We start from the raw sequence: 14,369 nt of genomic DNA on the forward strand, positions 1-14,369 counted from the left end.
CTTTTTCTCCTTGTTACCACAGGAGAAAATGCATTTCACACTTAAATCACTGGAATACAACAGCCTATGTACGTCTACATAGTTTTTTTTGTCTCTTTTTTCCTCTACCCTGTTTTGCTTCAATTTACACCTCTGTTTTGCAGCTGTGGTAGGGGAATGCATCTCCCCTGTCCTCAGAGAGAACAGTGTCTGAGCAAGAACGTTAGCTCATTATCAAGGCTACTGTAATAATCTGTTCAATGGAGAGCCCTCGGTTGGAATCTCTGCTCAACTCCAAAGCATTGTGCTCCCCTGTCAATAACATGACAGTCAGTTCATTATTTCTTCACAAGTCAGGCATTTATTATCTATTGGCCCCACCAGAGAATGCTAGGCCCGGGTCAGATCCTCCAAAACATCATTCAAATGCACAAGCATTTTGTGTCGGTTGATATGATTATGTTTGGAAATAGAGGTTAAACTGACAGAAGAGAGTGCAGGAATTCCACAAACACTTTCGTAAGACACATTTACGCCTTAGGGGCCTCGCCAAGCTGTTACTTGGATGTTAACTCATAATGTTAAATCTTCTCTACAACTTGCACTCAAAGAAATGGGTATAAAAAAAGTGATATTACCATCCATTTAAAGGCAAGTTAAAAGGGGAACTTGTAGATAAAAAAAAAAAAAAAAAAACTATTTATCAGAAATGCATGAAGATTTCTTTACAATGTACTGTTCATTCAGTAAATTTTCATCAGATAGATCTTTTTGATTATGTATATGGATCTGAGTTTGATTTTAGGGGAATATTTTACACTCTTATGCTTCCAATGTATTCTCTAAGGAAGTGAAACACTTTTGAGTGCCTGAAAAGCATGCAGATGTGTTGCCTGTGGTTATAGTGGCTTTGCAGTTTATGATATTTTATGTTGTTAACAGAATACTGTTGAGTAGAAAACACATTTACTGTTTGTCAAGCTGTGAAAAACTCACACCCAAGGACACAAAGCTGACCAGTACACATAAAAGCAAAGTAAACTAACACAATCAGGCGGGCAAAGAGAGACAGAGAAAAACAAAACCACAATCACTTGATTAACCTTGTTCTGAGAATAATTAAATGCTAATCAACTGAAACCTACAAACAGATCTTGACTGCTATTCATGTACATGTCAGACTGTTGCCGCTCGTAGAATTGGTGCCGCCTAACAAGTTTCTGTGTGACGGATAGCGCACTGAATGCCTTTAACACTCTCCTGCTTTCCCTGTCCAAGTAACCCTCATTAAAGAAATACAAGTGGAGACAAGCCTTACCCTGCAGAGCGCCAAAGTTTCCCCACAACAACACACACCAACGTCAACAAGCTTCTGTGAAACCCTTTTCACTTGTAATGATCCGATCCCCTTCATTAAAACTGCAACTAACCTTGTTAAACTAGAACGGAGCCGCTATGGGTAATCATGAAAAACACTTTTAATCAATACACAACAACAGCAGAGACCTTGCTAGAACCCATTCACTCCACTTAAAGAAAGATAGTTTTAAAACACATGGCAACAGCAAAGACCCTGGTAAGACTTGTCACACTGTTCCTAATCATGGCGAAACCTGCCTGTGAATCTCTCATGACAGCTCTTAAGACCTTGTTAGGCAGAATCACCTCCTAATGATTCAATCTAGCTATGAGCCAACACATGTATACACACACACACACACACACACACAGTCTATTGTATTTCTGGGCTCCTATATTTAACAGTCTTTGTAATACTTAATCACATTTACTTTTTGGCTCAGCATCTTTTGAAATTTAAAGTCCATTGTCAGTTCTGACCAAATGCCTGCTCCTGGATAACACTGCGACAATCATCACATTCACTTTATGACTGATTGGTTTTCCTTTCCTTCCTTTGAATTTCAAGATATCTGACAATGTCAACTGAACAAAATGATTGTAAATGCCATTTAGATATTTGAAACCGGATTGTTTGTATACATATTAATAGTATTCATCAAAATTGCATTTAATACTAGTGTACTATTGATTCATTGTTTAAAAAAGACATTTGATGAATCATTTGATGCAAAATAAATACCCATAATAATCATGTTCCACCATAATCATGCATCTAAATAAAAAATATAATGAAAAAAAAATAAAAAAAAAATATAATGACTATGAAAAATGGCCATCCAAAATTGTGAGATATTTTTGAAAATGAGATATTCACAGTGAAGCTAATTACGCAGTTTTTCTTTTAGAATTCACACCCTACAAAAGCCTTTCAGAAACATTTGCCACACTCTGCACCCTGCACTCTTTACAGCTAACAACACACACACACACACACACACACACACACACACCCAGAGGTTGTTATATTGGCAGTCACAGTTCTGTTATCCCCCATTATTGTGATCAGTAACGCATTTCATGGAACACATTGTGCTTCTGTGCCTGGTAGAAGTTGAATGCCAATGATTACAACGTGCATTCAATTTGTCAAAGACTACAACTGTAAGATGTTCTGGACAAGTGCGTCTGCTTAATGACTAAAATGTTAATGTGAACTGCTGCACTTACGCATAGCCACTTCCAGAACAGAGCCTTGCTATTGACCACATTAACATACCAGCAGATAATTCAACAGAGACCCAATCCAACCCTTTACCGTTTCCATGAACCCGATCATCTGTTGACTAAGATTGAGTGGTGACTAAGTATTTTAGACACATTCATACGGAAATGATTGTCATTCAGAAGTGTTCATTTCTCTGGTGTAGTTGAAGCAGCAGCTGTATTTTGAAGATGGTGTGGAACATTAGTAAGCGTTCGATATGACCCTATCCTGTTGATCTGGGGGTTGACTGAGTCACTATAGCTATGCTGAGTCACCGCGAATACGTCGAATTAGAAGCCTCCGATAGTTATGACTCAGTTCTGGATGACATGGCACGGTGCAAACACATAATCACACACACACAAACACAAGACACACAAGACACACAGCTGGTGAAGCATGGTGCTTGCAATGCCAGGGTTCTGCGTTTGACCGGGGGTCAGAACCAGAAAGTATGAAAAATTTATGGACTAATTGGAAGAGTGAGGTTGTGAATGTGAAATAGAAATCATACCGTAGCACTCAATACCAGTGGTTGATTCCAAATTAGGATATGGGGCCCCTATGTCAGTAGCACTGCACAAAGTCACTGCTACATAGTACAGCTGAGGTCAGTTCAGATTGGACACCACACAACTGGGAAGGGAAAAAACGCACGGTAAGAAATTGCCTTGAAAAAAGGCCAGCAACCCTCCTTTAGTATTCTTTCACATTTACCTTTTCCGTTCCACCTAATTCAATTCAGATATTCTATACAACTCCTTTTTGTGTTAGAATCCATCTCCTCTCAGACGGGTTGATCCGACAGTCGTGTTCTTTCACTTCATGGGTTTGGTTTGGTGAGTGGGAAATCTGGGCCCGAGGTGCTACTCCTCAATCAGGGTCTGACTGTTGTTTATCAGCCAGCCTGCCAAGACGCTTGGCGTTAGTGCGTACGTGAGACGTGCTCCTGTTAACCACGGCAGCTTCACAGGGCCGCCTCCCGGGGCTCTGTGGCCGGGGAGTCACCGTTCTGTCAGGTGACAGTGGCAGCAGGTACTGATAGTCAGACAGCCGACACAAGCCTGACACCACCATGGCCTCTCATTTCCACAGATTATCATTTAAATTCTCATTTGAAGTGGACTACGGGGATAAGAGACAGAGAGGCCAAGAGAACTTGATGCATATCGTGTTTTTTTTTTTTTATCACCAGTGTGATCAAAACAGAAACTTCTCTAAACACTTTGTCATAGATTCTTCAATTCCATTGCCTGACAATTCATGTTTCAATTATTTTATAATTATTGTATTATTTTATTTTATTTAACACATGTGCAGTACGCAACTTTCAACAGAAACTATTAATTTGTCTATCAATTTAATAGATTTCTGGTGACTGGCTGTATGGTCCTGGGTGGATTTTTTTATGGTCATGCTCCATACAAAAGGCTTTGCGATGGACACCTGACCATACTATCAAAGAGCACAACAAAATTCCGCTAGTTTATGAAGCTCCACATACAGTATTTCATTCCCCGTATCATTCTCCATGGCATTGAAGGCAAAAACTAACTTGACAGGAGCGTGGCAGGCTCCTGAAATGAGCACAGTCCGGCTACAGCCAGACTGGGTTGAGTTGGCACTCCCTCTAGTGGGGAAAATGAAAATAGCCACTATGGCCTGTACATCAACTGGGCCTCCACCGTGTCTGTCCTTGGTTTGCCAGACCCCACGTCAGGAATAGGTTTCTAAACTAAATCACGTTTCCTAGTTAAAACGAAGGGAAATACAAATTAAATAACAAAACAAAGCAGCTGTTTACTCGACCAGAGCAGATTAAATATAATTACTTTCTTTAGAATGTATTCTAGCTGTGTCAATTTGGAAATGGTGTCACTATGAACAATTACTAACACAAACATTGTAATAATAGTAATCCTAATCATAACACTTCTAAAGTAAAATAAATGCATTTTTAAATATAAAATAATATGTAAAAAAAAGAAGGAATAAAAAGAACACAAATACAGACCACAAACAAAGCCTATAAAATAGATCTGGGGAAAATAATTCACAGAGGTATTTCTGAAGAATTTGGGAAGAGCATTCTTTAGAAGCAGACTCCCTGCAGCCCTGTCACCGACTAGAAGCTGGGTTCCATAGCTATGTTGCGGCACTGAAATATCTGACACCTACAGTCTACTGCAGGGCAACTGAAGGTAGAAACCCCTGGAGAAGCGAAGGATGTGAGTGGTATTATGATTGCTTTAATCCACAAATCTACCCACATTTCTAAGGAAAGTGATTTGTTTAATGATTAATGAACTTTTGTACTGTTTTACTTCGATATTTCATTTGATAATGTATCTTTAGGAAAATTATTTTAGATTTTGTGCTAGCAGCACATCATTAGACCTATGCTTGTTAAGTTAGAGTATGCTTATTATTCAAAGCGTGTAAAATAGTTCTTATTTAAAAAAACACTATCTAAATTCTCATAACTGATTCTGGGTTAGTAGCTTATAGGAACTTTTGATTCGTTTTTTTCACTTCAGTAATTACTAAAACTATTAGAAAACAATTTTGTATTACAGCTGGGCATGTATGTTATTTACAGTATGCATGTTTGGCATTATAGGCCTACTCTGCAGTTCAACCATACTAGAAACTCACAAAGAGGGTCTTTCTTTTTAAGACTATAATCTTTGTTTGAATACTGTTGAAAGGAATTCTACATTCTTACCTCTTTAAAGTAATGATTGATGACACAGTTGACAATCTTATCAACCAATCAGGGCTGTGGTTGTAAATAGTAAAAGGGGAGTAATTTTCCATACATTAAGATACACACATATTTATCAGACAGACACTTACTATTTTACAATAAAATGACAAAGACTGCACGTGGGCTTTAATGTTTTGAGATATATTTTAACTGTCTGCCAACCACATTTATTATGTATCATTTTGCTTGAAAAACATTTTCTTTTTGACAAAATACATTTTTTGTTTCTTTTTGACAATTGAAAACCGTGACAGTAAGATACCTAATAGTTAACCAGGCCTACATTGATATTTAGAGAAAAAATGAATGCGGATTGCATTCATTTTCATAAAATTACTTCTACGCAATACTGTGTCCCTACTGTCTTCTATACACAAGTTTGCAGCAAGAAGTGTTCAACTGCCCTCTAGTGGCTAAAATCCATGGCCTTATTGGCTGTCAAACACGGTCAGACTGGATAATGGCCTGATAATAAGGCCTGTCTCAGTTAGTGTTAATTGCAGCTATTTTTCCCCAGTGGCTACTGATGACTCTATGAAAGGCTCAGTTGGGGGGCATAAGCCATTTCCTCTGCACTAACTGTCTGATAAGTGTCTCTGAAGAACAGAGCTATGTATGCTAAAGCGGAAGACTAATGCACAACATCTCTGGGCATATAGGGACGTTTGGCAAATAAATACAATCAGAAATAAATTGCATGATGAAAAATACACTTGAAAAAAATACAACTCAGAAATGGAGAGTGCATTATGTCCGCAGCTTCTAGACCAATGTCTGGAAAAATAGGAGACAGAAGCTGTGTCGATGTCCCCCGTTTGCAGAATCTTTGTTTTATCATTGTGTCTGTTTGTCATTTCAAACCACATGGAGGATGGGGGGAATACTGGACACTCAACAGTGCTGAACTGCCAACTGCACATATCCATCCCTGCCTGCATCCTTGGGTTCTCCCTGGCACCTCAGCCCTCTGGCTGCTCCAGACAGAAAACAATTACCAATGGGGCGGAACAACAAAACCTGGAAAACACTGGCCTGTAGCGGATGGATACGTATCCATGTCTGTATCCCTGCTGCTTCGAACCGAGCCCAGCTGGATGGGCCTGCACACAGATACTGACAGCACACCACCACAGATCTCAAACTCCACACAGAGGAAGTCCCCTTGGCGATGGCCGTCATCAACACAGACGAAGGCCCAAATGTTGGAGCAGTTGTTCATTTGGGTAGGGTCCCTTCTGTTTGGATGAAGCATCAGTATTAATGGGTGAAGCAAATACAGGCATGGTTTGTGTTACAAATGGCACCCTATTCCCTATACAGCACAATATTATAAAAATTAGGGTAGTCGGAAGGGGACAGGGTGCCACTTGGGATGCACAAGGCCTCAGCCAGTATGCACAGGTTGTTCCAGAAGATGCAATATTCCTTATTTGGTGCACTACTTTTAACTAGGTCTCATGGTTATAAAGAGTGCATTAAAAAAGGGAGGACCTCTGCCCTGATCTTTGGAATACTACTGTATGAACTCTTAACGATGCTTGAGCTATGAAGCATATAGGTATGAAGTAAAAATGTTTCAAACATGCCCAGGTAAAGACTTAGATCTGGTATCTGAATATAAAGGAAGGGGGAAGCTTTGACAACAGCAAGGAATTTATTTTCCCAATGAAACCAGCTAATCATTTTGTAAAAGCTAAGTATTTCATTAATTCCACCACATTACTTCTGACCCTCAATAGCTAATTCTATGATTACTTTCTATAGTTTTGAGACTTTTTTTTCTGCTAGGAGCTATGTCTCATCTCTCCTGTCTCCTTGCAAGGGAAGGATTTTTATTGATTTTTTTACAGCTAATTAAATGAATTTAATAGCAATAATAAAAGTATGTTGCAACAGCATGTGCGAATATTGCAAAATGATTTCTAATTCATAGCAGCTCTCAAAAGACCAGTTCTGGGCAATTAGTGATGCTGTAAGTAAGCAGAAAACAAATTAAATGGTAAAATTACTTTCCGGAAGTTGTTGCTGCTGTACTTTATGAAAGTCTTATTTATCAACTTACATTACATTTCATTTTTGTATTTTCAGCTGTAACGTAAAGTGCTACCAAACGCATTGTTTACATGTGTAAGTTGGTGTTGCCACCTCGTGGTTATAGCTTGTAGGATTGCACCTTACACATGTAAAAATAAAAAATACGTTTGTAATACTTTACATTACAGCAGAGAATACAGTAATGGAATGGTATGTTGATAAATAGGCACATTCTGTTGAATGTTCACCTACTGTTTGTTACAAAATCTTGGTGATTATGTGAATCTTATATTATAGAACATGAATGCTAATATATTTTATAAAACAAGGTATTTTGAAGCAACTAAAACTAGTCAAGTGTACTAGATTAACTCAACACAAAATCCCAACACATGTCAAGAATCACATTCCATTATTCCTTTGAATTACTCTGTAGATGGCCTCAATTCACCTTTAAAAGCGGGTTGGTCCCTCCCACCAGCTCCATGGGAACCGTGACTTTTTGACAACAGTATGGACGAACCGAAAGGCAAAGGAGGATTAAAGTGACAGAGCGCATGGACACGCCTGCTGGTGACATCGGCTCTTGGTGTGGTTACATCGTTCCGTGTCGTCAGTGGCGAACCGAACTGCAGTCTGTCCTACACAGTTTTGACGGATAATTGCGTCTACTCTCACCTTTACTTAAAGAACACTTTGCTTGTCATTTTGCATCAAAGCAACAGAGATGTAAAGCAATTTACAATACCGCAGCTTCCTCTTCATTTGATATGCAGTTACTGACATAACCAGGAGCGCTGAAGTGAGAGGTATTTCGGTATTCTAGCGACTTCTTTCTATTAAGTACGTTCAAAACATTAACTGTTAAAACACTGTATCGTCAGTAAACTATGTACTATAGGCATAACATACGGACATTTAGGTCGTGCCAACCGGTGGGAATACCGTTATACTAATGTGCATTAGGCTAGGCTATCATTAGACTTCGGCTACCTTTAGGCTCTTACTGATCACAAAGCTGTCAGTAGCATATCCTTGAATACCCATCATAATAAAGAATACCTCGCAAAGAAACAGTTTTAGGGTAGGCTGTTTGGTCTATCTCGTCATTGATGGTGTTTGAAGAAAATATCCTACTTATTAAGCTAAAGCATGTTGTAAGCATAATCTACATAGTACATAGCTACAAAGTTCAACATCATGATTCTAGTTCGTTATATTACAAACTACAATTTTGTTTATAATATATGGGCCAATAAGCCTTTCCCCACACATCTCGAGTGATCATTTAGTTCTAAAATCACCAACATATTCTACCCACCAGCAAAGGTATTACAATTTTTTACTCCAAAATGGAAGTTATGTAAAAATATAAATATAAAAATGAGTAATTGTTTGGAATTGGATTTTCTGCAACCCCTTTGCCCTTTTGAAAACATAGTGTATAAATACATTTATATACAGTAATTGCAGCCAGTGATATAAAGATGCTATGATACTATTTTGGAGAGGCCAATGATTCACAGCTCTTTCATGAAGCATCTTCTACAGCAATCTGACTGCAGGTTGAGCTGTTTTATGTTCACACTAATCCATAACCAATCTGCGGGCAATGCCATTTGGAATGCAAACAAAGGAGTTGGTTCTATGTTTCAGACTTGTCAACCTGTCAGTTTTAGTGCCGTCTTGTCCTTTAAGAATGTTGCTCTCTTTCACATCTTGAAAACCTTACCCTAGGCAACTGACTTGGATTTGGTTTCAATTACAGACTCTTTTGGCAACACGAAAAAAAAGTTTTGGGGGAGGGGTCCATTTCAGACAGAAAAGTCTCTCAACAAATCACAAGACAGTTGTGCCAGAACATCATCATCCGAAACCAAAGCTTGCTAGTCTAACTTTTGCAGTGGTTTTTGCTGAGGTATTTCATGCAAACTAGCTACATGCAAATACACTCTCTAAAATAAAAACCTCTGTGATCTTGATCTTCCTAGCTTCTATTTTGTGTTATTCAAGCCAGTGATGCTTAGGCAGTGACGCAGTTCCTCTAATAGTCCATCACAGAAACCAGACCCTAGACACTGTTGCCAAGGGTTGGGTCTGTCTTTCAAGTGTGAACTGTGGAGGAAAAGTAGATGCGTGCATGTTTGAATATCATGCCCATTCACTATTACTTGACTGTACAGTGTTTATGTGTGCTAGACCCTTTGCTGCTGTGAATGCGTTGATGCTATTTCTCTCATTCTTCTCAACTCCATGCTTCATTGCTCTTTCTGTTCCCTCCTCTCTACTCCCTCCCTCCTCTCCTCCGCCTGCTACGTGGGACGGCAGTGCAAGGGGGAAGATGGACGTCCAGACTGGCATCCAGCAGGCAGCGGAGCCCCTCCCCGCTTCCCTCCATCAGCCCGGGACCTGTCAGCACAGTGAGCTAGGGGACAGCCAGACAGGGGGAGACGCCAGGCCCCCTGCTGACGACCACAGCAAGGAGACTCAGCCAGCCGCAGGCCAGCGTGACGACAAAAAGGTATGCCTCACCCCCCCCTTTGTGCGTCACCTGTGTGGGTGGGTGGTTGGGTGTGGGTTTGGGTATGTGTCGGGGTGTGTGTGTGTGTGTGTGTGTGGGTGGGTGGTTGGGTGTGGGTTTGGGTATGTGTCGGGGTGTGTGTGTGTGTGTGTGTGGGTGGGTGGGTGGGTGGTTGGGTGTGGGTATGTGTCGGGGTGTGTGTGTGTGTGTGTGTGGGTGGGTGGGTGGTTGGGTGTGGGTATGTGTCGGGGTGTGTGTGTGTGTGTGTGTGGGTGGGTGGGTGGTTGTGTGTGGGTATGTGTCGGGGTGTGTGTGTGTGTGTGTGGGTGGGTGGTTGGGTGTGGGTTTGGGTATGTGTCGGTGTGTGTGTGTGTGGGTGGTTGGGTGTGGGTTTGGGTATGTGTGTGTGTGTGTGTGTGTGTGTGTGTGTGTGTGTGGGTGGTTGGGTGTGGGTTTGGGTATGTGTGTGTGTGTGTGGGTGGTTGGGTGTGGGTTTGGGTATGTGTCGGGGTGTGTGTGTGTGTGTGTGTGTGTGGGTGGTTGGGTGTGGGTTTGGGTATGTGTCGGTGTGTGTGTGTGTGTGTGTGTGTGTGGGTGGTTGGGTGTGGGTTTGGGTATGTGTCGGTGTGTGTGTGTGTGCGTGGGTGGGTGTGACCCTGGTCTTACTATTCATTTGTCTGTTTCTCTGTAAAAATGTAAAGATACATTTTTGGCATTTTTATGCATTATTGATTAGAGGAGGCAGTTGTTTAGAGGGGAGAATATGCAGAAATTACTGTGAGGTGGATTCAAACCCTTGCTACAGCATATTTATGCTGAGGCAGAAGCTTAGACTAGTAGAGTGTTTCTACATTTTTTAAAGTAATAAATCAACAGCAGATTTTTTCATTTTCTTTCTTTCAGCGTTCTTTTTTTTTCTCTCTCCATCCTGCCTCAAAATAACCCATGTCAGTTTAAAGTCTTACTTCAGTGCATAACGTTTGTAGACTCTAGAGTATACAACAGCAATTTCACCTGTTGACAAGGTTAGTTACAATATTGATTCAGCTGAAACGCACAGCTGCTAGCAAGCATTATTTTACAATAAGCTTTGAGCATGGTTGTGTCTAAACATTTGTACTTAATTACAGGTGCTGCCAGTAATTTCAATTGCAGCCATAATTGCTGCACAGCAAAGTGCCAACCAGTGCCATGCAAAGGAAAAATTTTAACTGAAGTGCGATTCCAATTCATGAGATCTGCATGCTAAAAACAATTACTCATGGTATTTTAAAGACAAATATTTCAGCTGTATTTCATAATCAGAATCACCTTTATTTTGCAAAGCACTTTTACAAATACCCAGAATTATTATTAAGTGTCAAAATTGTAGTTGGAGAACAGAATGCACAAATGTACTATATGTAATGCTGACAAATTCGATGGGTAGTAAGTATTATGAGACAATGGGATGTTACATTATAAGCACCTTTATAGATAACATGGAGATGAGCAGAGTTTTGGATCCAGATGTTTACACTTTAGAGGTGGCTTGATATGGTGATCATGATCTAGTTAGTTTTTGTTGGACAGACGGCTGCAGCACGGGGGGACAGCACGGGGGGACAGCACGGAGATAGGAACTGTTCAGTCGTAGGTTTAAATGTCCAGAATAATGAGTTCACTCCAGGGCAGAGAATTGCTAGAGACCTCACGATACAATCTTATCAGAATCCTTAGGTGTTTATACAATGTATTGCAATGGTCATGACTAAATATGTATTGTGGCGATTAGATGCGAGAATGTTATTGTGATGGATCAAATCATAGGTCTTCAACAATCCTTATTTCATCGTTTTGTAGTAGCCTAGAACTAACCCTCAGTCCCAGAAGTATTCAACACTCTCCTCAGGGACACCAGCTGTTCTGTATATTTGATCTATTCCAGAGCTAGCACACCTGATTCGACTAAGATAATCATCAAGCCCTTAATTACAGAGGGATGCAACACAATTGGGAAATGTCTGGGCATCCTTGAGCAGAGAGTTAAATGCCTATGCACTAACCAGACTTGATAAGTCAAAGATTTGAATAATCAAGATTGTTAGGGGGGAAAAACTTGGACTAAAATCAGGAGTATGTGTGCTCAGCACATTCACTCCCCCCTCTATGGACTTCATCAACATGCAGAACGACAGCACCCTCCAATCCCCCTCCCTCTATTTTTAAGATGTCAATCATTGGGGCCTGACAGGAACCTTATCCCACCTCCGTCAATCATCCCAGAGACAGCAGACATTGGAAGATAGGAGGGCAGGCCTTTAGAGACCACCAAAGTAAACACAACACACAGAGAAAACAAGACTCTAATAGCTTGCTGTTGGCACTGTTGATGTTGGTCCTGCCATGGCCAAGTCATTGATTTAAAGGGGTAGATCAGGATTTTAGCAGTTTCTACTTCCCAAAGTCAAAGGATCCAATTAATATAATTTGTTTGTCTTCGGGTGCAGTTTGAAGTTAGAATTCAGTACGCCGATGGTAAAAAAATTAGCACAATGAATGAGAGTGTGCAGTCTTCCAGTAATTGTTCTACTGCTAGTTTGTAATAGTGTTTTTGCATCTTTCAAAGTTCAGCATCTTTCAAATTGCATGCAGTTACTGTACATACACATGGTATCCACACGTTCATCTGACCCTGGGCAAGTACATAAAGGTATTTGTTTCTCAAATCCGGAACTATCCCTTTAAAGCTCAAAGGACACACATTAGAAGGATATATGTACAGTTCTATGATGATTTCTCCTTGGTATTGGTCATATACAATAGATTTTGTGTAGATTTATGATGTACTTTGTAGATTCTGTCACTCTCTCATCCCATTGTTGTTTATGTTGCCGCTGTGTGTCTGGGGTAATGAGGCATTCAGTGTGCTTTGAAAGAGCCCAGATACTACATCTATAACAATAGCTGCATCAACCCTTGTCTTTCAGTGGGTGGTCTTATGCACACAGCACTTTAGTGTGGTGCAATGGCCAATGGCCCTCGAAGTCTGTATCACAGGCCTGTGGCGTTTAAATGAAAAGGCGTGTGTGTGCACGCATGTGCGCATGCACGTGTGTGTGAGAGAGTGTTGGTGTGGATTTGTTTTTAGTGCTGTGCCTGGGTGCAAGTCAATGTCGCTTCCTTCGAATAAAGAGGAGACGCCACTGCCGCCAATTTAGTCGGGACCTCCCAGAGGCCTGGGCCTCTCACACGGCTGCAGCAGTATCATCGATTTGTTTTGTAGAGTCTATTTATCATGCTGTCATCAGTGGAAGTGGACCAATGTTATGCCCCCTGTTAAACTGGACCCTGGACTGTCACCCCATTTTTATTTGTGACACAGTAATAAATGTTGGGCACAGTCTCTTTTGCTTTTGGTATGGTTCAGACTCATAGAGATGCCAAGAGGGTATAACAGGGAAAAAACATATGACCCAACTGGTAATTGGCTGATGACTTGGTTATTAGACAACTCCATCTGAGTCATCAGGAGGGATCAGCCAATGAATGATACTGAAATTGCCTACTTTTTGATGGAGATGGCCTAAATGTCTTTGCCCATGCAGGGACAGATGCTATAATGGTTCAACAACAAATGGGTTCTCTACCCATCTCTATGTTCGGATCAGCCTCTCTGTGCTCTGCTCTTAGTCCAGGCATACAAATGTGTTTAGTAAACATTCAGTATTGTGCAAGGTATGGATTATGGAATGCAGGAGATCCTATTGGACATGGATGTAACTGATATGTTAGCTTTACACTTGACAGGAAAATACTAGTTATTCAACATTCACTTTTTGGTGCTGCAGTTAACATATAGTCACCAATGATTCCACTTACATTAAGTGCACCATACAAGGTCATCCTAATTATTTAAACCATAATGATTAGACAATACCTTGATAAAATAACCTCCTAAAGGTTAAGCAATAGATCTCAGAGTTGACCTTATGTCCTAACCCTAAATGTAATCTTCTCCCTTCAAGTCTAGCTCACTAATTAATCTACATCTACTCCATTTCCCCTAGGGGGGTTAAAATGAGATATGTCTATCACTGTTTTATTCCAGACTAGAGGTTTTGTCTCATTATAGCAGACAGTCATGTTAAAACCACGCTGAGCGTCAGGCTAGCTAGCCATGGTGCTCTGCTGAGCTATGTTGCTGATTTGGAATGTTGCTATAATTGGTGTCATAACAGTCTGACCTTTAACTCATTAGTGTACTGAAATGCAGAATGTCCCCCAGTAAGCACAAAGCTTAAAACCACAAGTAGGAGTTGAGCTGATTCTGCTATTTCTCTATAATTATGCTTCATTTTTGGGGTGTGTTCTATATTTCTTCTCACAGAAATAATGTATTTAGTTTTCTCATACGGCTATAATAGAGGGAACATTCAGAACATTAGTAATTTGCAGTGTGT

At 40.4% G+C, this 14,369-nt stretch overlaps 1 protein-coding gene across 1 annotated transcript in view; it reads left to right on the plus strand.

The window, feature by feature from the left end:
- The first annotated feature begins 7,912 nt into the window (after positions 1–7,912).
- LOC105012781 (RNA-binding motif, single-stranded-interacting protein 3) overlaps positions 7,913–14,369 on the plus strand; it is a 287,542-nt gene continuing 281,085 nt past the window's right edge. Inside the window, exons 1-2 of the mRNA XM_020050281.3 lie at positions 7,913–8,215; positions 9,735–9,927. Of these exons, the coding sequence (XP_019905840.1) occupies positions 9,748–9,927 (180 nt within the window). The 5' untranslated portion in view covers positions 7,913–8,215; positions 9,735–9,747. The remainder of the gene's footprint in view (positions 8,216–9,734; positions 9,928–14,369) is intronic.

Source organism: Esox lucius, chromosome 10, assembly GCF_011004845.1.
Source record: "Esox lucius isolate fEsoLuc1 chromosome 10, fEsoLuc1.pri, whole genome shotgun sequence".
Classification (NCBI taxonomy): Eukaryota; Metazoa; Chordata; class Actinopteri; order Esociformes; family Esocidae; genus Esox; species Esox lucius.